Consider the following 24,000-nt stretch of genomic DNA (forward strand, 5'->3'; position numbering starts at 1 on the left):
CTGACCTCTTAGGAACCTGGAGAGGTCAATCGTGGATAGTCTAAGGCAGTGCTTCCCAACCTTGGCAACTGGAAGATATTTGGACTTCAACTCCCAGAATTCCCCAGCCAGCGAATGTTGGAGTTGAAGTCCAGATATCTTCCAGTTGCCAAGGTTGGGAAACACTGGTCTAAGGGAATGGAATGGAATACAACAGAACAGGAACAGAACAGGACAGAACAGAACAACTTTATTGGTGTGACTGGATACACGAGGAATTCGTCTCTGGTGTAGAAGTTCCCAGTGAACATACAACCAACAAAGTAATATAATCATTATACAGTGTTCCCTCACTTTTCGCCGGGGATGCGTTCCGAGACCGCCCGCAAAAGTCGAATTTCCGCGAAGTAGAGATGCAGAAGTAAATACACTATTTTTGGCTATGAACAGTATCCCAAGCCTTCCCTTAACATTTTAAACCCCTAAATTGCAATTTTCCATTCCCTGAGCAACCATTCAGATTATTACTCACCATGTTTATTTATTAAAGTTTATTTTAAAAATTATTTATTAAATGCAGACAAAAGTTTGGCGATGACATGTGACGTCATCGGGTGGAAAAAACCGTGGTATAGGGGAAAACCCCGCGAAGTATTTTTTAATTAATGTTTTTGAAAAACCGTGGTATGGACTTTCCGCGAAGTTCGAACCCGCGAAAATCAAGGGAACACTGTATACCAATAGTAAAAGGGAAAAGGAAAGATGGGAGGGGGGATAATAATAATAATGCAACCCTACTAACATATAAAGAAGAAAGAGTACAAGAGGTTAATTCCTCTTGTTCAGTACTGCAAAAGGTTTTGCATTCTCCCACTTGATATGGACTTTGCAGCAGACCTTCTTTTTTTGTATTTCTGGTCTATTGCTTGTTCTTAATTTGGTCTTTAGCTTCCTGTGTCCTAAGGGTACGTTCTGTGTGATGCTATAGTCTCCTTGTCCTTCGAAGATGCTGGATTGCAAACAATCTAGGGTTGTTTTTTTTTGACCCAATGAACCCTTTGCATTAGCTTAGTCAATCCATTCCAGATGCACCAATGTCCTCGGGACTGCCCCCTCATTAATTTTTCACCTTTATTCTATGGATGAACCTCAGTCTGGCATATTTTCTCTGAACTTCCCAGTCCCAATGTAATTAGAAATGTTTTATTGGAATAGGCTGACCTCTCCCTTGTATTTAATAAATTTTGCACTTGGTTAAGCTCAAAAAAAACCCAAATAGGGTCAGGCCTGGTTAATTTGCTTGGTTAAAAACAAAGCTATAGGTTCAACTGAGAAGTTTAAAATATATTACAACAAAGCAGAAATAGGTCAGGAAGGAGTAAACTCCAGAAATTAAAGTCAACTTAGTAAGGAAATCTTACTTCCATAAGAAAAAAGTTACTGGTTAGTTCATGGAGCTGTCGTTAAATAATAATTAAATAATTAATAATAATTTATTGAACTTGTATGCCGCCCCTCTCCGAAGACTCGGGGCGGCTCACAACAATAATAAAACAATATAGCAGTAAAACAAATCCAATATTAAAAAACATATATAAAACCCCAGCAATTAAAACCATACAGCACATACATACCAAACATAAAATATAAAAGCCTGGGGGAGGATGTCTTAGTTCCCCCATGCCTGGCGATATAGGTGGGTCTTAAGTAATTTGCGAAAGACAAGGAGGGTGGGGGCCGTTCTAATCTCTGGGGGGAGTTGATTCCAGAGGGCTGGGGCCGCCACAGAGAAGGCTCTTCCCCTGGGGCCCGCCAAACAACATTGTTTGGTCGACGGGACCCTGAGAAGGTCAACTCTGTGGGACCTTATCGGTCGCTGGGATTCGTGCGGTAGCAGGCGGTTCCGGAGGTATTCTGGTCCAATGCCATGTAGGGCTTTAAATGTTTTAACCAATCCAGTTCAGGTGCATATGAAGAACAGAGAGGTTAGGAAAAGTGGATTTCCAGTACAAACCAAGATTCATTGCAATTGGATATAGGAAAGAGATGATAAAAGAAGGGTAGCATTTGAAAGAGGCTTAAAACTTCCTTCATTGTTTCCATTCATCCCCACCCCCAGCAGATTTACCTGCTGTAACTGTGGCTGTTAAATAGTTAAAGAAGATCTGTTCAATATTATAAACTATGATACAACATAAACATTCTAGAAAGTGTCCAGAGATACTTTACTAGAAGAGCTTTCACTCCTCCACTCGCAACAGAATACCTTACGCAACTAGACTTACAATCCTAGGTTTAGGAAACTTAGAACTACGTCACCTTAAACACGACCAAAGCATAGCCCATAAAATCTTCTGCTACAATGTCCTTCCTGTCAACAACTACATCAACTTCAATCACAACAACACACAAGCACACCGCAGATACAAACTTAAAGTAAACCGCTCTAAATTCGACTGCAGGAAATACGACTTTAATAACTTTAATAACCAAGCAGATACCTGACTCTGCGGTATCGTCACCTAATCCCCAAACTTTACCCTTGACTATCCACTGTTGCCCTTTCCCGATTCCTAAGAGGTCAGTAAGGGGCGTGCATAAGTGCACCAGTGGGCCTTCCGTCCTCATGTTTCTCTCTTACTAGTACAATTGATATAAACATTGTTATATCCTTGTATACCACCAATATGTACTTGATCAAACAAATAAATAAAATTAAAATAAAATGTCAATTTTGAATTTCATAGACAACTCCCAAAATTCTCAGCAAGGGCTGTGCTAACAAGGGAATTCTGGGAGTTGAAGTCTCCACGTCTTGAAGATAACCAAATTGCAAGATATCTAGTTGAATTAGGATTGTATGTTGGATTTGAACCAGAGAACCAAGTCCAACTTGCTTTCAACCAGTGATGGATCGTGACCAGTTGTTTGATTTATTCAATGTATAGTCATACCTTGGCACCTGACTGCTTCAAAACCCATTGAATTTGGTATGCAATGCCTTTTAAAGCAGAGGGAGGGATTCCCCAGCTCCTTCAAAGGGAAGTCTTCACGTAAAAATAAACATTGTTATTTTTACGAAAAAGGACGCCGCAGCGGCGCTGCAAGCAAAGGGTGGTTTTTTCACGTAAAAATAAATATTGTTATGTTTATGAAAAAGGACGCTGCAGTGGCGCTGCAAGCAAAGGGCAGTCCTTTCACGTAAAAATAAACATGTTTATTTTTACGTGAAAGGACCGCCCTTTGCTTGCAGCGCCACTGCGGCGTCCTTTTTCGTAAAAATAACAATGTTTATTTTTACATGAAGACTTCCCTTTGAGGGAGCTGGGGAATCCCTCCCATGAAGAGATTCCGGGGGCCGGAGCTTTGACATCACCGGCAGGTTGCTAAGGATGCCAAAGTGATCACTTCCTGGATTCTATGGAATCCAGGAAGTGATCACCTTGGCGTCCTTAGTAACCTGCCGGTGACGTCAAAGCTCCGAACGCCGAACACAACCCCAAACTTTGCCCGAAGTTTCAAAAAATTTCGTGTTCGGCATACTGAACACCGCAAAATTCGGTACAGACCCGAATTGTGCGGGTTCGGTTGGCCCATCACTATATGTGACCATGGGCATGTTGCAATGGTCATACGTGTGGGAAACAGTCGTAAGCAGGAGTGGGTTGCTACTCACTAGGATGGTCTACCGGTAGCGAATGGTGCGCTGTGCATGGAGCTTCAGTCCTCTTGTGTGCACGCATGCACATCCCAGAGTATATTTTTCCTTTGTGCGCAGAAGCAAAAACACACTGGGGTGCATGTGCACACATGCAAGAAGACTGAAGCTATGTGCACAGCACACTGGTAGCAGCAGTAGTAGGAATCCACTCTGATCATATAAGCCACTTTTTCCAGTACGATTGTAACTTCCAACAATAACTAAACAAACTTGAGGACTGCCTACCTGTATTTTGCTATATACCTCCCAGAGACCTATAAGAGCACACAGAGTTGGCCTCCTCCAGGTCCCGTCAGCCAAGCAATGTAGGCTGGCAGGATCGCGGGGGAGGGCCTGCTCTGTGGCTGCCCCGGCTCTATGGAATCAACTCCCCCCTGATGTCCGTACTGCTCCCACCCTATTGGCCTGAGGGCCATGAACCAACATCAACAATGGGCAAATTGTATGAATGTTTAGTATGCAGGTTGGGTTAGTTTATTATGTTTATTATTTTTAACTAATGGCTTTATAACTTAGTTTTATATTTGACTTCTCTTAATTGTCTTGCATTTTATATTGTTGTAAGTCGCCTTGAGTCCTTCAGGATTGGGCGGCATAGAAGTCGAAATCATAATAAATAAATAAGTCAGTCAGTCAGTCAGTCAGTCAGTCAGTCAGTCAGTAAGTAAGTAAACAAACAAACACACAAATAAATAAATAAATAAATAAATAAATAAATAAATAAATGGATGGATGGATAGATAGATAGATAGATAGATAGATAGATAGATAGATAGATAGATAGATAGATAGATAGATAGATGGATAGATGGATAGATGGATAAATAAATATTTGTAGCTCAGGGTTAAAAGCTTAACTTGGTTGTTTGTGTGCATCATTTCATTACACCCAGGGGTGGGCTACTAGCCGGAATGCTAAATTGGGCTCACTGCCGCGGCTCGTAAGTGCTAGTGGGGTCAGCACGATTTTGCTTCTGCACCTGTGGAGGTAGCAGAATTAGGCATGGAGCTGCAGGTGCGCTCGTGTTTTGGGATGCACGGAAGGAAAAAAAAAACCCTTGGTGAAACACAGGCGCACCTGTAGTTCCGTGCACGATTTTGCTACTTTCACAGGTGCAGAAGCAAAATCGCGCTGGTCCCGCTACCACTCACGAGCGAGGCGGCGAGCCTAATTTAGCCTTCTGGCTAGCAGCCTACCCCTGATTACACCCCACTAGCTAACATCAGTGTTAGGGAGTGTGGAATTTTCTCCCTGTTTATTTAGGTAGCTTGCACCTGCTCCGAGTCCTCGGAGAGGGGGCGGCATACAAATCTAATTTAAATAAATTAAAAAACAATATTACATAGAAAATCGTGTTTATATAGGGTAGCTGCAGCGGTGGGCTATTAGCCAGAATGCTAAATTTATTTATTTATTTATTCATTTGATTTTTATGCCGCCCTTCTCCTTAGACTCAGGGCGGCTTACAACATGTTAGCAATAGCACTTTTTAACAGAGCCAGCCTATTGCCCCCACAATCCGGGTCCTCATTTGACCCACCTCGGAAGGACGGAAGGCTGAGTCAACCTTGAGCTGGTGATAAGATTTGAACCGTTGACCTGCAGATCTACAGTCAGCTTCAGTGGCCTGCAGTACCGCTCTCTACCTGCTGCGCCACCCCACCCCACCCCTGTGCTTGCCGCTGCGGCTTGTAAATGCTTGCGGGGCCAGTGCGATTTTGCTTCTGCACCTGTGGAAGTAGCAAAATCGCACATGGAGCTGCAGGTAAGCCCATGTTTTGGTGAGGGTTTTTTGCATCCGCACATGCCGAAACACGGGCGCACTTAATAATAATAATAATAATAATAATAATAATAATAATAATAATAATTTATTAGATTTGTATGCCGCCCCTCTCCGAAGACTCGGGGCGGCTCACAACAAGCGATAAAACAATATTGTACAGGCACAAATCTAATATTAAGAAAAAACTAAAAACCCTATCAATTTAAAAAACCAAACAACACATACATACCAAACATAAATTATAATAAGCCTGGGGGAAAGGTGTCTCAAATCCCCCATGCCTGGCGGTATAGATGGGTCTTAAGTAGTTTACGGAAGACAAGGAGGGTGGGAGCAGTTCTAATCTCCGGGGGGAGTTGATTCCAGAGGGCCGGGGCCGCCACAGAGAAGGCTCTTCCCCTGGGGCCCGCCAGACGACATTGTTTAGTCGACGGGACCCGGAGAAGGCCGACTCTGTGGGACCTTATTGGCCGTTTTGCTACCTCCACAGGTGCAGAAACAAAATCGCGCTGGCCCCACACGCACTTATGAGCTACAGCCTGCAAGCACAATTTAGCGTTCCGGCTAGTAGCCCACTGCTGGGTAGCTACCAAGTAGGGGTGTAGTTTTCTCCTTGATTAGGGTGTTGTTCTCTGCCTGTTTGTCAGGTGCAAATCTCTGTTTATTTGTGTGCCGTGCTGGAGAGGATGTGTTCTGGATCCCCCCCACTTCTAGGTTTTTGGCTGCCTTTGCTTGGTGTCTAAATATTTATTTCTATACGGGTGTTGATGGCTGTTTTGTCTGAATGGCAAACTTCCAGGAACTTCCTAACATTTGGGGATTTGGCTTGGTCTAGTATGCTGGCAATTTTCCAGCTAGTGAGTATACGTTTAAGGCTGCCTACACATGAAATAATTGTGGTCTTCCTTTTCTGCAAGGCGCTTTGCTATACACAATGAGTAATCTATGTTATGTGATAGCAGTGGCAGGAATAGCTGAACAGAGCTAGAGAGATTCCTAGAAGTTGATCAATTCTCATTGCTGGCTAGCAACGAATCTATAAAAGCAGTTTCTGTACAAGGAACGTTTTTGGTGGGATAATAAATGCTGCAAGCTTTATTGAATTATAGAGCGAAATGCAGAAATATATTCTCTTTGGAAGACCGCTTCACTTAGGTAGATTTGATTACATTTCAGTAGATCATGTGTTTTCCCCAGCCATATAAATTTAGTGGTATCTGCTACACTTGTTGGGTCTTTGCTATCTACTCGGGAGAGCACGACCTATATAGTATATATACAGTATATATTATCAGGAAAATATGTTACACACACACACAAACACACACGCACATTTTCGCAGCTTTACTTCTATGTTAAAATGCTGAAAAAACGAAGCTTAAACTGGAGCTCCAAAGGGATATGATCTGAAAGGTCTATTGATTTTTTTTAAAAAGATACATAAAAGTTATGAATCCAGGAAATCTTTCTTCTTGCTTTGGAAGTGATAATGAACATCTAGGCTGCTGTGATGAAAAGTAATTGAAAAAGGAAGCTGAGCCCTATCTGCTACTCTCTCTCTCTCTTTCTCTCTTGCTCATTTTCTTTCTTTATTATCCCGTCTCTCTTTATCTCTTTCTCTCTCACACTATCTGTCTCTTTCCCTCTTTCCCTCTCCCTCCCTCTCTTTATCTCTCCTGCTCAGTTTCTCTCTCCATTATCTCTGTTTTTTCTCTTTCTCTTTCTATCTCTCCCTCCTCCTCTCACCCCCTCTGTCTTTATCCTCTTTGCTTATTTTCTCTGTCTATTATCTCTCTTTCTCTCTTTGTCTCTTTCTCATCCCCCTCTCTCTTTATCCCTCTTGCTCACTTTCTCTCTCTATTATCTCTGTCTCTCTCCGTTTCTTTATCTCTCTCTGTCTCTTGGTCTCTCTCTCTCTCTCTCTCTCCCATCACTCCCTCTCTCTTTATCTCTCTTGCTCACTTTCTCTCTCTCTTTATTATCTCTCTCTCTCTTTATCTCCCTTTATTTCTCTGTCTTTCTTTCTCTCTCTTCCCCTCTCCCCTCTCCCCATCTTTATCTCTCTTGATCATTTTCTTTCATTATCTCTTTCTCCCTTTATAGCTCTCTCTCTCTGTGTATGTGTGTGTGTGTGTTTCTTTCTCTTTCTCTCTCTTTTTCTCCCTCTCTCTTTACTTATTTTTCTTTTTCTCTAACTCATATTTCTAAAATAAATTTATATATTTTATTTTTATATATGCAACAATACTCTCTGTAGGACAGTCAGAATAATGGCAGCTGTGCCTCTGCTGATGCATTAATAAAACACTCAATTGTATTTTTTTGTTATAAATTCATCATTCCTCTCTCAGAAAGAACAATATGAACTGGATATTAATGCTTGTTTTTACAAGTAGCATGATGTGCAGTAAGTTAAACTCATATATAACTAAATGTGTTAACTCCCTACACTCTGAGTAAAAGTTGTGGCTACTTTAAGAGTTGCAATAACTTTAATGAATGCTTTATTTAAAGTAGCAACATCTTTTTTTAACTTTAACCCAACAGGAAGTATGACTACTTTAATGAACAACATAGAGGTTTGGGGGAGATTTGAAGCACTGAATAATTTCTGAATCGTGCACAGCCTTAGAAATAATTGTTGGTTACATAATGTGAGATTTTAATCCAGGTCTTAATATTTGTTTATCTTCTCCTTTGTTTTCCAGACATTTATAGTACTGAACAAAGGGAAGACGATCTTTCGTTTTAGTGCCACTCCTGCCTTGTACATTCTTACTCCTTTTCATCTAATCAGAAGAATAGCAATTAAAATTCTGGTACATTCATATCCTTTTACCTGGGTTTTTTTCCCTGACCAAGTTATATGAACTTCATTGAGTTGGGTTGCTCTTATTCATTTAGAGCTAGGTCTGAGGGTGTCTTCCAAATATTTTGAAATATAGCTCCAAGATTTTTTATTTTTTATTATTTTCATAGCCTCAGTTGCAGATCGGGGATTATAGAAACTGTAATCCAAACCATCTGGAAGACACCATATTGCTTCCTTCTTCTCCTCTTATTCTGAATGTATTCATAGATGCTGTTAAACATTAAAGACCTGCAGAGGGAAAAAGGAAGTATATTACCTAGCAAAAATGAAACAAAATCTCTCAGTTCTACAAACCAGGAGATAGCTGGTTTATAGATGCAAATTGAACCCTGTGAATATTTTCCCATTTATTTTGCATAATACCTCTTTGCAGGATTTCTTTTATTTTATATAATTTGTTCTGCTTTGCTTATCATGGGATCACTTTTGACCATCAAATACCATGTGAACCCAAGGTGGTAGCTCTAGGAATGTGTTTCAAAAACCAGGTCCAATTGTTCAGCTTTTGCAAGTACATTTATTTTTATTATTAACTCTTCAGAAAAGGGTTAAAAAAATAGATGAAATTGTGCTTTTAGTTCGAATGAATGCTTAAATAAGGGGGGGAGGGTAGTCTATTTCAACTTTCTTATTATGCACTGGATTTATGCATATATGTTAATTTTTAATTTTTGAAGCACGAATAATTTTTGAAGAATGCACACAAAGCCTCTTTAAACCATGTCTATTTGTTTGTCTTGGGTGAACATTATAACTGGGTAAGTGTGTATTTCATTTTTGCTTTTTCAATGAATGACATGTACTTTTAAAAACAGATTGACACCCCCCCCCCCCCCAATAACTGCAAAAGATACATTTTTCCTGATAAAGTGACACAAAGAGAATGTATTTCAATTATGCGCTGATGAAACTTAGCTATATTGTATTATGGACGTTAATGAAATTTCTTTCATTATATATTTAATTCTGTAGCTATGGGAATGCAGCTTATTAGTGGGAACAATTTGTAGTATCTTGCAGATATTTGAAAGTGATGCTGGGTGATACAATGGGAGATTTTTTGTTCTTCATAATGTTCTTCAAATTTCGGTTTACATACCTTGCACTGAACCATATTTTAGCCTAATTGCTAGTTTACCCAGGCTTAAAGCTAGCTAATAGAATAGAATAGAATAGAATAGAATTTTTATTGGCCAAGTGTGATTGGACACACAAGGAATTTGTCTTGGTGCATATGCTCTCAGCGTACATAAATAAAATATACATTTGTCAAGAATCATGTGGTACAACACTTAATGATTGTCATAGGGGTCAAATAAGCAATGAAGAAGCAGTATTAATAAAAATCTTAGGATATTAGCAACAAGTTACAGCCATACAGTCAACATGGGAGGAAATGGGTGATAGGAATGATGAGAAAAACTAGTAGAATAGAAGTGCAGATTTAGTAGAAAGTCTGACAGTGTTGAGGGAATTATTTGTTTAGTAGAGTGATGGCGTTCGGAAAAAAACTGTTCCTGTGTCTAGTTGTCTTGGTGTGCAGTGCTCTGTAGCGACGTTTTGAGGGTAGGAGTTGAAACAGTTTATATCCAGGATGTGAGGGGTCAGTAAATATTTTCCCCGTCCTCTTTTTGACTCGTGCAGTATACAGGTCCTCAATGGAAGGCAGGTTGGCAGCAATTGCTTTTTCTGCAGTTCTCTAAAGTCTGTGTCAGTCCTGTTGGGTTGCAGCACCAAACCAGACAGTTATAGAGGTGCAGATGACAGACTCAGTGATTCCTCTGTAGAACTGTATCAGCAGCCCCTTGGGCAGTTTGACCTTCCTGAGCTGGCACAGAAAAAACATTCTTTGTTGTGCTTTTTTGATGATGTTTTTGATGTTAGGTGACCATTTTAGGTCTTGAGATATGATAGAACCTAGAAATTTGAAGGTCTCTACTGTTGATACTGTGTTGTCTAGTATTGTGAGAGGTGGAAGGGTAGAAGGGTCCTGAAGTCTACCACCAGGTAAGTCTAGTCGTATGCATCCAGAAACCAAAGTTAACTTAATTGAAGCTAAGCCAAGGTCGAGAACAATTGTTGAGAACAGTGGTGAATAGGTTATTATTATTATTTTATTATTATTATTTATACATACAAACATAACAATGAGAAACAAAACAAAGGAAAAAAAAGAAAACATAAATTTGGGGAGTTTACATTCTCTGCTCATTCAGAAGTTCAATTAGAGAATTTTCCATGTTTTTCTTATTTTTTGTTAACGTACTGCTTTGCATTTTTACATATTTACATATTTATCTTTGAATGTTATTTATTAATTTCTTGGATTAAGAAATTAAGAAACAGGAAATTAATGAATAGGTTATTATTAAATCCACCTGCAGATAGTCCTCGATTTATGACCGTAATTGACCCCAGGTTTCTGTTGCTAAGTGAATCATTCAAGTGATTTTCTTCCATTTTACAACCTCTCTTAACAGCCACAGCTGTTAAGTGAACCTGGCTCCCATATTGACTTTGCTTGTCAGAAGGTGGCAAAAGTTGATTACGTGACCCTGGGGCAGTGCAACAGTCACTAAATGAATTGTTGTAAGTCAAGGACTACCTGTATTGGAGCCCAGTGGTGCAATGGTTACAATGCAGTATTGCACTCTAACTTTGCTCACTGCCAGTTCAATCTTATTTATTTATTTGTTTGTTTGTTTGTTTGTTTGTTCGTTCGTTCGTTCATTCGTTCGTTCATTCATTCATTCATTCATTCATTCATTCATTCATTTATTAGATTTGTATGCCGCCCCTCTCCGTAGACTCCGTAGAATCTCGATGGGCCTCAAGGTTGACTCAGCCTTCCATCCTTCCGAGTTGGTTAAAATGAGGACCCAGATTGTTGGGGGCAATATGCAGACTCTGTAAAACCTCTTAGACAGGGCTGTAAAAGCCCTATGAAGCAGTTTTATTATTAATTGCAAGTAACAAGTACGGTGGCTACCTGTTGGGGGCAACGGTTTGTGTTGTACGTGTAAGGCCTAGAGATACTGACAAAATATTGTCCTATTTTCTGAATTAGGGGAAACTTGTTAAGTATTAAGGAGTGTGCAGAGTAACCCTTGAGTTAGAATAGAATAGAATAGAATTCTTTATTGGCCGGGTGTGATTGGACACACAAGAAATTTGTCTTTGGTGCATATGCTCTCAGTATACATGAAAGAAAATATACATTTGTCAAGAATCATGTGGTATAACAATTAATGATTGTCATAGGGGTCAAAAAAGCAATGAGGAAACAATCAATGTTAATATAAATCATAAGGATACAAGCAACAAGTTACAGTCATACAATCATAAGTGGGAGGAAATGGGTGATAGGAATGATGAAAAAAAATTATAATAATACTAGTGCAGACTTAGTAAATAGTTTGACAGTGTTAAGGGAATTACTTGTTTAGCAGAGTGATGGCGTTCGGAAAAAACTGTTCTTGTGTCTAGTTGTCTGGGTGTGCAGTGCTGTGTAACGATGCTTTGAGGGTAGGAGTTGAAACAGCTCATGTCATTATTTACATTGACAATATATATTATTTACATTGGCAAATAGCTTAGTCAAGAACAATCCTGGTTATACACAATTACCTCAGTCAATACTCACAATACATATACAATATTATAAGCCTCTCTCAATACATTAAACAATACTATAAGCCTTACTTACAAAACACATTAAACATCATTTGAACACACAGTTCTACAGCATAGTCATGTGGGCAAACCAGAAATAGCAGAAAGTAATCAGAGAGAGCTTCTGGCTCCCTCTTATGGCTAGCCGCAACACTACCTCTTAAAGCAATAGTGTTCTAATATATGTAAGCATACATTGTTGGCTTATGTTATATATTGCCAAACCCAACTAGTTATGCACATAGCACTAACAAAACTGAAAATGTTTCAAATGATAATTTCACTTCTCCACTAAAGATATTCAGCCTGTCCGTTTTCTTTAAAGGCGGGCCTACTCCAAAGAGTTATATAAACAATTGCAACAGGTAGTTCTTGACTTACAACGGAGACCCTTCAAAGTTACAACGGCACTGAAAGGAGTGACTTATGACCATTTTCCACACTTATGACTGTTGCAACATCCCTGTGGTCATATGACCATAGATGTTTGGCAATGGATTTGTATTTATATGATGGTTGCATGATCAGCTTTTGTAAACTTCTGACAATTCGACAGCAAAGCTAATTCACTTTAAAATGTGCCACTAATTTAACAACTGCAGTGATTCACTGAATAACCATCATAAAACGAGGCAAACTTCTCTCCGCTTTGCAACATAAATTTTGGGCTCAATATTGTTAAGTCGAATATCTGTACTGTACAATAATGTAAGGGTAAAAAGGATAAGGTTATCATTTCACATATTGTGCAGAAAATTGCATTTTTTTTTCAGATCAGAGGTAAGCTCAGATTTGCAGTTCTTTGAGAAAAGGTTGGCGATATTGTCTTGCAGCTAAGGATTAGACCAGGGCTGTCAAACTCATGTCATCATTTTATTTATTTATTTATTTATTGGATTTGTATGCCGCCCCTCTCCGGAGACTCGGGGCGGCTAACAGCAATAATAAGGCAGCGTACAATAATAATCCAATACTAAAAACGATTAAAAACCCATTAATATAAAAAACCAAACATACATACAGACATACCATGCATAAAATTGTAAAGGCCTAGGGGGAAAGAGTATCTCACTTCCCCCAAGCCTGGCGGCAGAGGTGGGTTTTAACAAGCTTACGAAAGGCAAGGAGGGTGGGGGCAATTCTAATCTCTGGGGGGAGTTGGTTCCAGAGGGCCGGGGCCGCCACAGAGAAGGCTCTTCCCCTGGGTCCCGCCAAGCGGCATTGTTTAGTTGATGGGACCCGGAGAAGACCCACTCTGTGGCAGTGTCATGTGACATATCGGGACTTTCCCCTCTTTCACTAAACTGAGGTGGATGTGGTCAGTGCATGACGGATCTGGCCAGGGGTGGGCTATTGCCCAGATGAGGGGGGGACACAGTGGGGTAGCGAAAATGGATCTCCACCCCAGAGCACCCAATTTGCATTGAAAGATGTTGAAAGAGAATGCAGGGCGTCCTGCATAAGCCATGCCCACAGTGTGGTAGTAAAAAGTTTGGCAGCCCTTCACTGCATCTGGCCTATGGGCTGGGAGTTCATAGCCTTTGTAGCATTTAGACTTAAATACTGCTTCATAGTGCTTTTACAACCCTCTCTAAGCAGTTTACAGAATCATTTATTTATTTTTATTTTTATTTATTTATTTTGTCCAATACACAATGAGGGTTTTAGTGGGTATATATCTATACACACATAGTAAAATACATGATGAAGGTTATAGAGGAGATACTCATAGTAAAATATATCTAAGAAAGAATAGAAAAGAAGGTATAGTAATAGAACATATCAATGAAAGAATAGAAGAAGAGATATAGGAATAGAAGAAAAGTATAGGAGATATAGGAGAGCAATAGGACAGGGGACGGAAGGCACTCTAGTGCACTTGTACTCGCCCCTTACTGGCCTCTTAGGAATCTGGATAGGTCAACCGTAGATAATCTAAGGGTAAAGTGTTGGGGGTTTGGGGATGACATTACGGAGTCTGGTAATGAGTTCCACTCTTCAACAACTCGGTTACTGAAGTCATATTTTTTACAGTCAAGTTTGGAGCGGTTAATATTAAGTTTAAATCTGTTGTGTGCTCTTGTGTTGTTGTGGTTGAAGCTGAAGTAGTCGCCGACAGGCAGGACGTTGCAGCATATGATCTTGTGGGCAATACTTAGATCTTGTTTAAGGCGTCTTAGTTCTAGGCTTTCCAGGCCCAGGATTGAAAGTCTAGTCTCATAGAGTATTCTGTTTCGAGTGGATCAGCCTCTTGCCCCCAACAAGAACAGTGGAAAAATGTCACAAGGTGTACACATCTTGTAGCCAAGGAATAGAGTTGGGAGCAACTCATTTTACCCACCTCGAAAGGAGGGAAGGATGGGTCAACCTTGAGCTGGTGGTGAGATTTGAACTGCTGAACTACAGTTAGCAGTCAGCTGAAGTAGCCTGCAGTGCTGCACTCTAACCACTGCGCCACTCAGGCTCAGTTTGACACCGCAAAGGGATATTAAGATACCTTATCCCTTATCCCTTTTTGACAACAAAAGCATCACATTGGATATGTTTCTCTTTAGTGTAATATGAATAAAAATTGCTCCACTTTGGTGACAGTAAGTGATCTTAGAGCAGGGGTCTGCAAACTTGGCCACTTTAAGACCTCTGGACTTCAACTCCCAGAATCCTCCAGTCAGGGAGTTGAAGTCCACAAGTTTTAAAGTGGCCAAATTTAGAGACCCCTGTCTCCAAACTCAAAATCCCCAAAGTGAATCAGGGTTGAATCTGTGGGGGTCTTGTAGTCTCTGTGCTTAGAGGTTTTCTTGCAGATGTTTCAACATTGAACTAGTTAGAAACATAGAAACATAGAAGACTGACGGCAGAAAAAGACCTCATGATCCATCTAGTCTGCCCTTATACTATTTTTTGTATTTTATCTTAGGATGGATCTATGTTTATCCCAGGCATGTTTAAATTCAGTTACTGTGGATTTACCAACCACGTCTGCTGGAAGTTTGTTCCAAGCATCTAGTACTTTTTCAGTAAAATAATATTTTCTCATGTTGCTTTTGATCTTTCCCCCAACTAACTTCAGATTGTGTCCCCTTGTTCTTGTGTTCACCTTCCTATTAAAAACCCTCCCCCCCTAAACCTTATTTAACCCTTTGACATAGTTAAATGTTTTGATCCTGTCCCCCCTTTTCCTTCTGTCCTCCAGACTATACAGATTGAGTTCATGAAGTCTTTCCTGATACGTTTTATGCTTAAGACATTAACATCGTTGGTGCAGCTAGATCAGCAGTTAGCATTGTTAGGTACTGAAAGATCTCCAAGAAAATGAAGCTCCCATAGTTCATCCCTGAGCTACAAATATTCTCATCTATGGTAGGTAGGGTACCAATAAAATCCAAGGGCTGTAGGATAGACTGACAAACGGGGGGAACCAATCCCAGAAGAAGACATGTCTAACATTTTCATATTGTTTCGAAATCATGCATGGGATAGAAGAGGTGGATAGAGAAAAAATCTTTTCTCTATCACACAATACTAGGACAAGTGGCCACTCCCTAAAGCTCACAGGTAAGAAAGTGAGAACAAATCAAGGGAAATATTTCTTCACCCAGAGGGTCCTTGGTTTATGGAATTCACTTCCAGAAGAGGTCGTGACATCTGTCAACCTGGGTAGCTTCAAGGCAGGATTAGACAGATTCATGGATGCCAAGTGTGTCGGTCGCTATTGAAACGGATGTCCATGTGCCACCTCTATGTTGGTTGGGGCAGGCAGGATTCCCTTGGGTACCCTTTGTTGGGGGTCAAGGGAAAGGGAGGGTCTTGCTTTCTCTTTCTGCTCAAGATCCCCATGGACAATTGGTGGGTACACAGAATGCTGGACTCGATGGGCTTTGGCCTGATTCAGCATGGCTCTTCTTATGTTCTCATATTGTAATGTGGGAGGGAGAGGAACTGAGTTTTAATTTATGCATAAAATGCAACATACTTGACATTATGCACAAGAATTATTACATGTTGATGTTAGTCATTTCCCCCTGCAGCTTGTGTGCCAGCATAACATTCAGATGTAAGAATTAGATGCAAAGGGAATCCAGAATAATTTAGCCACCCCGCCATCAGCCCGAGACCTGGTGGATAACGCTATAAGCAAAGAAGAAGACACTTTTGGGAAGATGGGTTGTCTAGTTGAGCGTAGGAGGGTCAGGTTTCTTGCTCCCAACTCTATTCCTTGGCTACAAGATGAGTACACCTTGTGACATTTTTTCACTGTTCTCGCGGGCTGTTGCTTTTTGCTCTGTGGCTGCTGTCAATACAATGAGTCTTTAAGAATGCAAGGCCAAGCAAATGTCGTTCTTCCCTTGGGTTTCCAGGAAGAGATTTCACTCCTTACATCCTGGAGGAATGTGTGGGTGGATTTATACCAACAGTCAGATATAATTCTTCTGTCTGGCTTGGAAACATGAACGACGCCAGGGTTGTACCTTATATATATCTCAGCACAGAAAGCTTAAGTCTCTAACCTATGTTGCAGCCTGCAATGTCTAATGCACAGGGCTGTAGGCAAGAGCTGAGATTTGATGTCTTAATACAAGCAAGTGTATGTGCTTTACAAATTGGTTGAAGCAGATTTATTAAAATGCATGTCCCCGATGACTCGGCACAAAGCACGCGTCATGCTTTCTGGTTCTCTTGATACTCGATCGAAAGACAGGGCTCATGCGGGATAAATGTGCATTTAATAAGTCTGCCTCCTTTTTCAAGAAACATTGGATCAACTGAGTCGCGTTCCCTCGTTGAATCAGTGAAAAAGTCAAAATCTCTTCTATTTGATACCTGCATCGAGCAAACAGTTTAAATTGAAAAACCAGGTTGCATGATTTCTCGTCTTTTAAAAACCAGGATGGATAACTTATTTTGTTAATCACAGGCATTTTAGTCCTGCTTGTACTATTGGCTATACATTAATCTTAACTTGTGTGCACTTTGATGATGGTACACAATTCACAGTGGTTCATGACTAATGGAGACAATAATATGACTCTATTCAGCAATTTTTCTGCCCCTTGTTATATCACCAAGCAGTGATACCTGAATACTTCAACATACTTGCAATAAAGTTGCTTTACTAAAGATAAAAATAAAAACTGAATGCAACTTGGCACCTAATAAGTAGTGTTGGGCGAACCGAACCCGCACAATTCGGGTCAGTACCGAATTTGGTGGTGTTTGGCATGCCGGACCCGAACCCGAAACTTTTGTAAAATTCGTGATTTAGTTTGGCGTCCGTGCCGAATGCCGCGAATGCCGCGAAAGCCACCGCCTGGCTGTCATCTGCTGAGAAGAGGAGGAGGAGCCGGGCGCCAGTGGCGGTGGTGGAAGGCGAACACCGGGGAGCTGTCAGCCGGTCTGGAGGCTGGGAGGGAGGCACAAAAGGAGTTGGGGAATCCCACGAAGAGATTCTGGGGACGGAGCTTTGACATCATGTATACTGGCAGGTTGTTAAGGATGCCAAAGTGATCACTTCCTGGATTCCATGGAATCCAGGAAGTGATCACTTTGGCATCCTTAGCAACCTGCCGATATACGTGACGTCAAAGCTCCGCCCCCGGAATCTCTTCATGGGAGGGATTCCCCAGCTCCTTCAAAGCTCCTTTTCATCTTTTTTTTTTTATTTTTACAAAAAAGAACGCCGCAGTGGCGCTGCAAGCAAAGGGAGGTCTTTGCATGTAAAAATAAATGTTTTTATTTTCACGTGAAAGGACCTCCCTTTGCTTGCGGCGCTGCTGCGGCGTCCTTTTTTGTAAAAATGATTTTTTTTTTACATGAAAAGACCTCCCTTAGGAGGAGCTGGGGAATCCCTCCCACGAAGAGATTCCGGGGGCGGAGCCTTGATGCCATGAACCGTTTGGGTTCGGGTTTGACCGAATTTTGCGCGAAATTCGTCCGAACTTGTCAAACCCGAACACCATTGGGTTCGTCCATCACTACTAATAAGCATGAAGGTTTTTGGTGATTATAAATGCTTTTGTGCATACAGTAGTCCTTAATTACAACAGTTCATTTAGTGATGGTTTGAAATTGCAACAGCACTGGAAAAAAGACACTTACTCCAGTGTTTCTTAAAGTGTGGTCCTAGGATGCTTGAAGACCTCCCAAGACTCTCTCGGAGGGGCGGTGGGGGGATATAAAATACAAATTATTTGTCTGAAAAAACCCAATAAAAATGAAACCTCTTAATTGTGAGAAGCAACTACATCCATTTAAATTTTATTTTTTTGTTTCATTTATTTAGTTGTATCCCTTGTTTGTTATGTTTACAAATAATGCCAGGCACCGAACATGTGCAATATATCTTCCTCTTCTTATTTTCAACACAATAACAACCTTTTGTGAGGTCAGTTGCGCTGAGAGCGAGAGTTGTTGACTCACCTAGCGGGCATTCATGCCTAAAGTGGGACAAGAATTCAGTCTCTGGGTGATTGGCCTGAAGTCATCTAAGTCAGTGTTTCCCAACCTTGGCAATTTGAAGAGATCTGGACTTCAACTCCCAGAATTCCCCAGCCAGCATTTGCTGGCTGGGGAATTCTGGGAATTGAAGTCCAGATCTCTTCAACTTGCCAAGGTTGGGAAACACTGATCTAAGTGGTTTTCATTTTATACGGAGAGCATATGCACCAACGCCAAATTCCTTGTGTGTCCAATCACACTTGGCCAGTAAAGAATTTTATTTGATTTATTTGATGACCAAATCAAGACTTGAACTCATGATCTCCTAGGAGGATTTTTCTCCTCCAATACCAAAACCTTTTATTCAAGAACTGCAGTTACTCCTCCACTTACAACCATAATTGAGCCCAACACATTGCTAGCACAATCTATTTGCTAAGTGAATTTGTCCTGTTTTTGCGATCTTTTCTTGCCATGGTTGTTAAGTGAATCACTGCAGTTTTCAAGCTATTAAGGGAATCTGGCTTCCTCATTACTTATAAGAAGGTTGCAAAAAAGGGATCATGTGACCTCACAACCCTGCACCCGTCGTAAATGTGAGTCAGTTGCCAGGTGTCTGAATTTTGGTCACATGACTTCATTCCGTTGTAACTTTCTCAACAGTCACTCAATGAACTGTTGTAAGTTGAGGACCACCTGTATTTCGTGACAGTTATTGGCTTGTGAACAGCACTTAGCACCAGTATCTGCTACAACAGTGCCCCCCAACCTTTGGGGCGCCTGGGACCGGAGAGTGGGTTTTTCCCCACAGACCGGAGGGGGCGTGTTTCGTGCGCTGCCTGCCTCCCATGGATGGGGCTTCGCTTGTTTGTGCAGCTCAGTTTCTGGCATGACATGGCCCAGTGTTGGTCCACAGATGGGGGGTGGGGGGTGGGGCGGAGGCCCCGGTGATACAAGTCATGATGCAAAAAAGGTGACGTGTACCTGATGAAGTCATAATGCCAAGGATGCCACTAGGCCCTTTGCAGCTGTCAGGTCCCTTCAGCATCCAGGGCGAACCATGTGTTTGCCACAGTGATATTATGGTGTCTGCCCCTGCACAGCATGTGCGGTAACGGGAGATTAAAACAGAACAGAATATAGCATGGAATGGAATGGAATGGAATCAGAATAGAACAGAACAGAATAGGACAGGACAGGATAGAATATAGAATGGAGTAGAATGGAATAGAATAAGAACAGAACAGAATAGAACAGAACAGCAGAATGGAACGGAACAGAACAGAATATAGAACGGAGTAGAATGGAATGGAATAAGAATAGAATAGAACAGAACAGAATAGGACAGGACAGGACAGAATATAGAATGGAGTGGCACGGAACGGAACAGAACAGAACATAATATAGAATGGAGTAGAATGGAATGGAATAAGAATAGAATAGAACAGGACAGAATAGGACAGGACAGGAGAGAATATAGAATGGAGTGGCACGGAACAGAACAGAACATAATATAGAATGGAGTAGAATGGAATGGAATAAGAATAGAACAGAACAGAACAGCGGAATGGGACAGAACAGAATATAGAATGGAGTAGAATGGAATGGAATAATAATAGAACAGAACAGAACAGCAGAATGGAACAGATGGAACAGAACAGAACCGAATATAGAATGGAGTAGAATGGAATGGAATAAGAACAGAATGGAACGGAACAGAACAGAACAGATTAGACTAGACAAGACAAGACTTCTTTATTGGCCAAATGTGATTGAACACGCAAGGAATTTGTCTTTGGTGCATATGTTCTCATTGCACATTGAAAGAAAAGATACAATTTTCAAGAATGATAAGGTACAACATGTAATGATCTTGTTGTACAAATAATAAAATATTCTCACGGCCCTCTTTTTGACCAGCTAGCCAGCCTGGGGACTGCTCGTTTTTGCCTTCCCAGGAATTTAGATTACTGGATCTAAACCTTCAGGAAGAGGTTTAGATCCAGTAATAAAGAACTTACCATGGCTTCTTTTTGAGAGAATCATGCTCAGAAAAGATAGAAGAGAATATTTATAGCTCAGGGTTGAAATGTGGGGCCCTCAATGCCTTCTGAGCTTGGTAGTTTTCTTGCAGATGTTTCGTTACCCAACTAGGCAACATCATCAGTGCTAGAAGAAAGGGTTTGCAGAGTGGAGGGAGGAGGAGGCAGGTGCTCTCTGAGCTGGATGGGTTTTTTTGCAGACGTTTTGTTATCCAACCAGGTAACACCGTCAGTGTTGGAAGGCTCCACTCTCTTTATATGCAGTGGCTTGACTTCTTAGTGTTGGAAGGAGTGGTCTTGTTGGTTCCTTCATTAGGTTGTGGTTTAATGTTAGCCTGTTTATCTGAATTGATGGTTCCTTGACTGGGGCGTTTTTTACTTCTTAATTGTTGGTTTAGCATTGATCTTTGGCGTTAATCTCTGCTCATCTGAGGGTTGGATGGCTACCAATTTAGGAGAGCACTAAGGACCCCACGTTTCAGTTGTTCAGCTAAACCCGATTAATGAATTTGCTGATGCTATAGCTAAAAGCAGAAGAAGTTTGCACTGGCAGAAGCAGAGCGCCAGATGTGAGAGAGGAGGAGATAAAATATTTCTGAACTCTTTTTTTTCTCCCCACTATGAGCAAACTTTCCTTTGCAATGCTCATTGTGCCATAGCATAATAAGAAAATAAATGAGCTGGAATGTGTCTTGAAGATCCTGCTGCTTTTGTCGGAACGAGACAGCGGCAGAGTTGTGCTGCAAATCTTCCCTCCGTTTGCATATGTGTGCATGTATCCAAAGGGGTGGGACTTAACAACATGACAACACAACGCCGCCCTCATTATTCTGCTCCGTCTGCCTCTTGTGGAGGCTGCTGTTTCATCAAAGAACAATGAAGTTGAAATCCTCTTAGGCTCAAGACTTCAACTCCAGAGGAAATGTCGCAAAGACAGCTCAGTAACACTTAAATCGGAACAGAGCTGGAAAGGACCTTGGAGATTGTCTAGACCAGTGTTTTTCAACCAGTGTGCCGTGGCACACTAATGTGCCGCGAGACATGGTCAGGTGTGCCGCGAAGAAGGAAACTCAGGTTCCGGTCTCGCAACTTTTTGCTGAGAGAGAGAGTGAGAGTGAGAGAGAGAAAGAGAGAGAGAAAGAGAGAGAAAGAAAGAGAGAGAGAAAGAGAGTGAGAGAGAGAGTGAAAGAAAGAGAGAAAGAGAGAGAAAGCAAGAGTGAGAAAGAAAGTAAGAGAGAGAAAGAGAGAGAAAGAAAGCAAGAGAGAAAGAGAGAGAAAAGGAGAGGAAGGGAGAGAGAGAGAGAGAAATGAGCAAAAAGGGGAGGAAAAAAGAGAAATGAGAAAATGATTGAGACAGAGAATGAGAGGAAAGAGAGAGAAACAAAAGAGAGAGAGAGGTGATTCTTGATTTAAAGCATATGATAAAAAGCACCCAAAGAATAAGAGAGGAAAAAACCCAGCCCTCACCTGTTTTTGGAAATGGTTCAAGAGTGTGTATACACACACACATACACACATACAAGGGTGGGGAGGAGACAGGGATGGAAAAAGAGAGGAGAGTGTCTTAGGATGTCATTTTGTGTCATTTTGGTTGGTGGTGTGCCCCAGGATTTTGTAAATGTAAAAAATGTGCCGCGGCTCAAAAAAGGTTGAAAATCACTGGTCTAGACCAGCGGTTCTCAACCTTTCTAATGCCGCGACCTCTTAATCCAGTTCCTCGTGTTGCGGTGACTCCCAACCATAAGCCGAGTGCCCATTCTCCCAACAGAGCTTGAAGCTGATTGGCAGGAAGGTCAGAGGGACACCCCCACTGTAAAAGCTGGATAGATCAGATTGTAAAAATAGGTTCCAAGGCACCAGAATAGAAGCTTTAGTTGCAGTGTGGTCGGGCAGTAGGGAAAGCAAGTTGGATGCTTGGCTGCATAGCTAGAGGTATAACAAGCAGGAAGAGGGAGATTGTGATCCCCTTATATAGAGCGCTGGTGAGACCATATTTGGAATACTGTGTTCAGTTCTGGAGACCTCACCTACAAAAAGATATTGACAAAATTGAATGGGTCCAAAGATGGGCTACAAGAATGGTGGAAGGTCTTAAGCATTAAACGTATCACGAAAAACTTCATGAACTCAATCTGTATAGTCTGGAGGACAGAAGGGAAAGGGGGGACATGATCGAAACATTTAAATATGTTAAAGGGTTAAATAAGCTTCAGGAGGGAAGTGCTTTTAATAGGAAAGTGAACACAAGAACAAGAACAAGAGGACACAATCTGAAGTTAGTTGGGGGAAAGATCAAAAGCAACATGAGAAAATATATTTTATTGAAAGAGTAGTAGATCCTTGGAACAAACTTCCAGCAGACGTGGTTGGTAAATCCACAGTAACTGAATTTAAACATGCCTGGGATAAACATATATCCATTGTAAGATAAAATACAGGAAATACTATAAGGGCAGACTAGATGGACCCTGAGGTCTTTTTCTGCAGTCAGTCTTCTATGTTTCTATGTTTTTATGTAACACCGTGGGCTCTTAGGCGACCCCTGTGAAACGTTCGTTCGATCCCCAAAGGGGTCCCAACCTCCAGATTGAAAACCACTGGTCTAGACCAACTCTCCGCTCAAACAGGAGACACTATACAATTTGAGACAAGTGATTGTCCAGACTTCCTTTGCAGCTAACAGGATACAAGGCTCCAGTGAAGGGCTGCAATTTTTTTACTACCACGCTGTGGGCGTGGCTTATTTTGTGGGTGTGGCTTGCTGGACCATGTGACCAGTTGGGAGTGGCTTGCTGGCCATGTGACTGGGGATGGCTTAAAGCTCATGTGACTGGCTTAAAGGTGGCCAACTTGACGTCACTCATGTCAAAGGTTTGGGTTAGGGTGCCTGGCCTCTCCTCTCCTCAAAGAGATACAATTTCCCTTACTATCACTGAACATCCAAAATATGCTATTTAATTCTATGTATCTATGCCATATGTGTAGATACATATTACACACAGGCACACAAAAATATACATTATCTACTATATCAGTGTTTCCCAACCTTGGCAACTTGAAGATATTTGGACTTCAACTCCCAGAATTCCGCAGCCAGCAAATGCTGGCTGGGGAATTCTGGGAGTTGAAGTCCAAATATCTTCAGGTTGCAAAGGTTGGGAAAAGCTGTACTATATAAACTGTATGTGTATGTACACATACACACACACACACACACACACACACAGCTCTTCTAAAATTATATACATTCAACCTCATTTACTGTGATACGAAAAACATACCCAAGTTTTTCTACCGGTTCTGCGTACCTGACGGTACCCGTAGATGCCCATCACTAGATGGCTCCATTCTTAAATAATTCCTGTCCTGCTCCCCACATCTTGGTATCTACTCTCTCTAAGTGGAAGAAGGTTGTTGTGCCACATCTTAATTGTGACCCTTCGGGCAAGGGTCTTCAACCTTGGCAGCTTTGTGAAATTCAGCTCCAAGGCT

General features: G+C 41.3%; 1 protein-coding gene across 2 annotated transcripts in view; it reads left to right on the top strand.

Annotated features, from left to right (window-relative positions):
* Positions 1-24,000, top strand: part of LOC139154386 (sodium channel protein type 5 subunit alpha-like) — a 408,716-nt gene that overhangs the window by 2,819 nt on the left and 381,897 nt on the right. For both annotated transcript variants that reach the window (XM_070728917.1, XM_070728916.1), the window contains exon 2: positions 8,196-8,314. In XM_070728917.1, coding sequence (XP_070585018.1) covers positions 8,196-8,314 — 119 coding nt within the window. The remainder of the gene's footprint in view (positions 1-8,195; positions 8,315-24,000) is intronic.

Source organism: Erythrolamprus reginae, chromosome Z (assembly GCF_031021105.1).
Source record: "Erythrolamprus reginae isolate rEryReg1 chromosome Z, rEryReg1.hap1, whole genome shotgun sequence".
Taxonomy (NCBI): domain Eukaryota; kingdom Metazoa; phylum Chordata; class Lepidosauria; order Squamata; family Dipsadidae; genus Erythrolamprus; species Erythrolamprus reginae.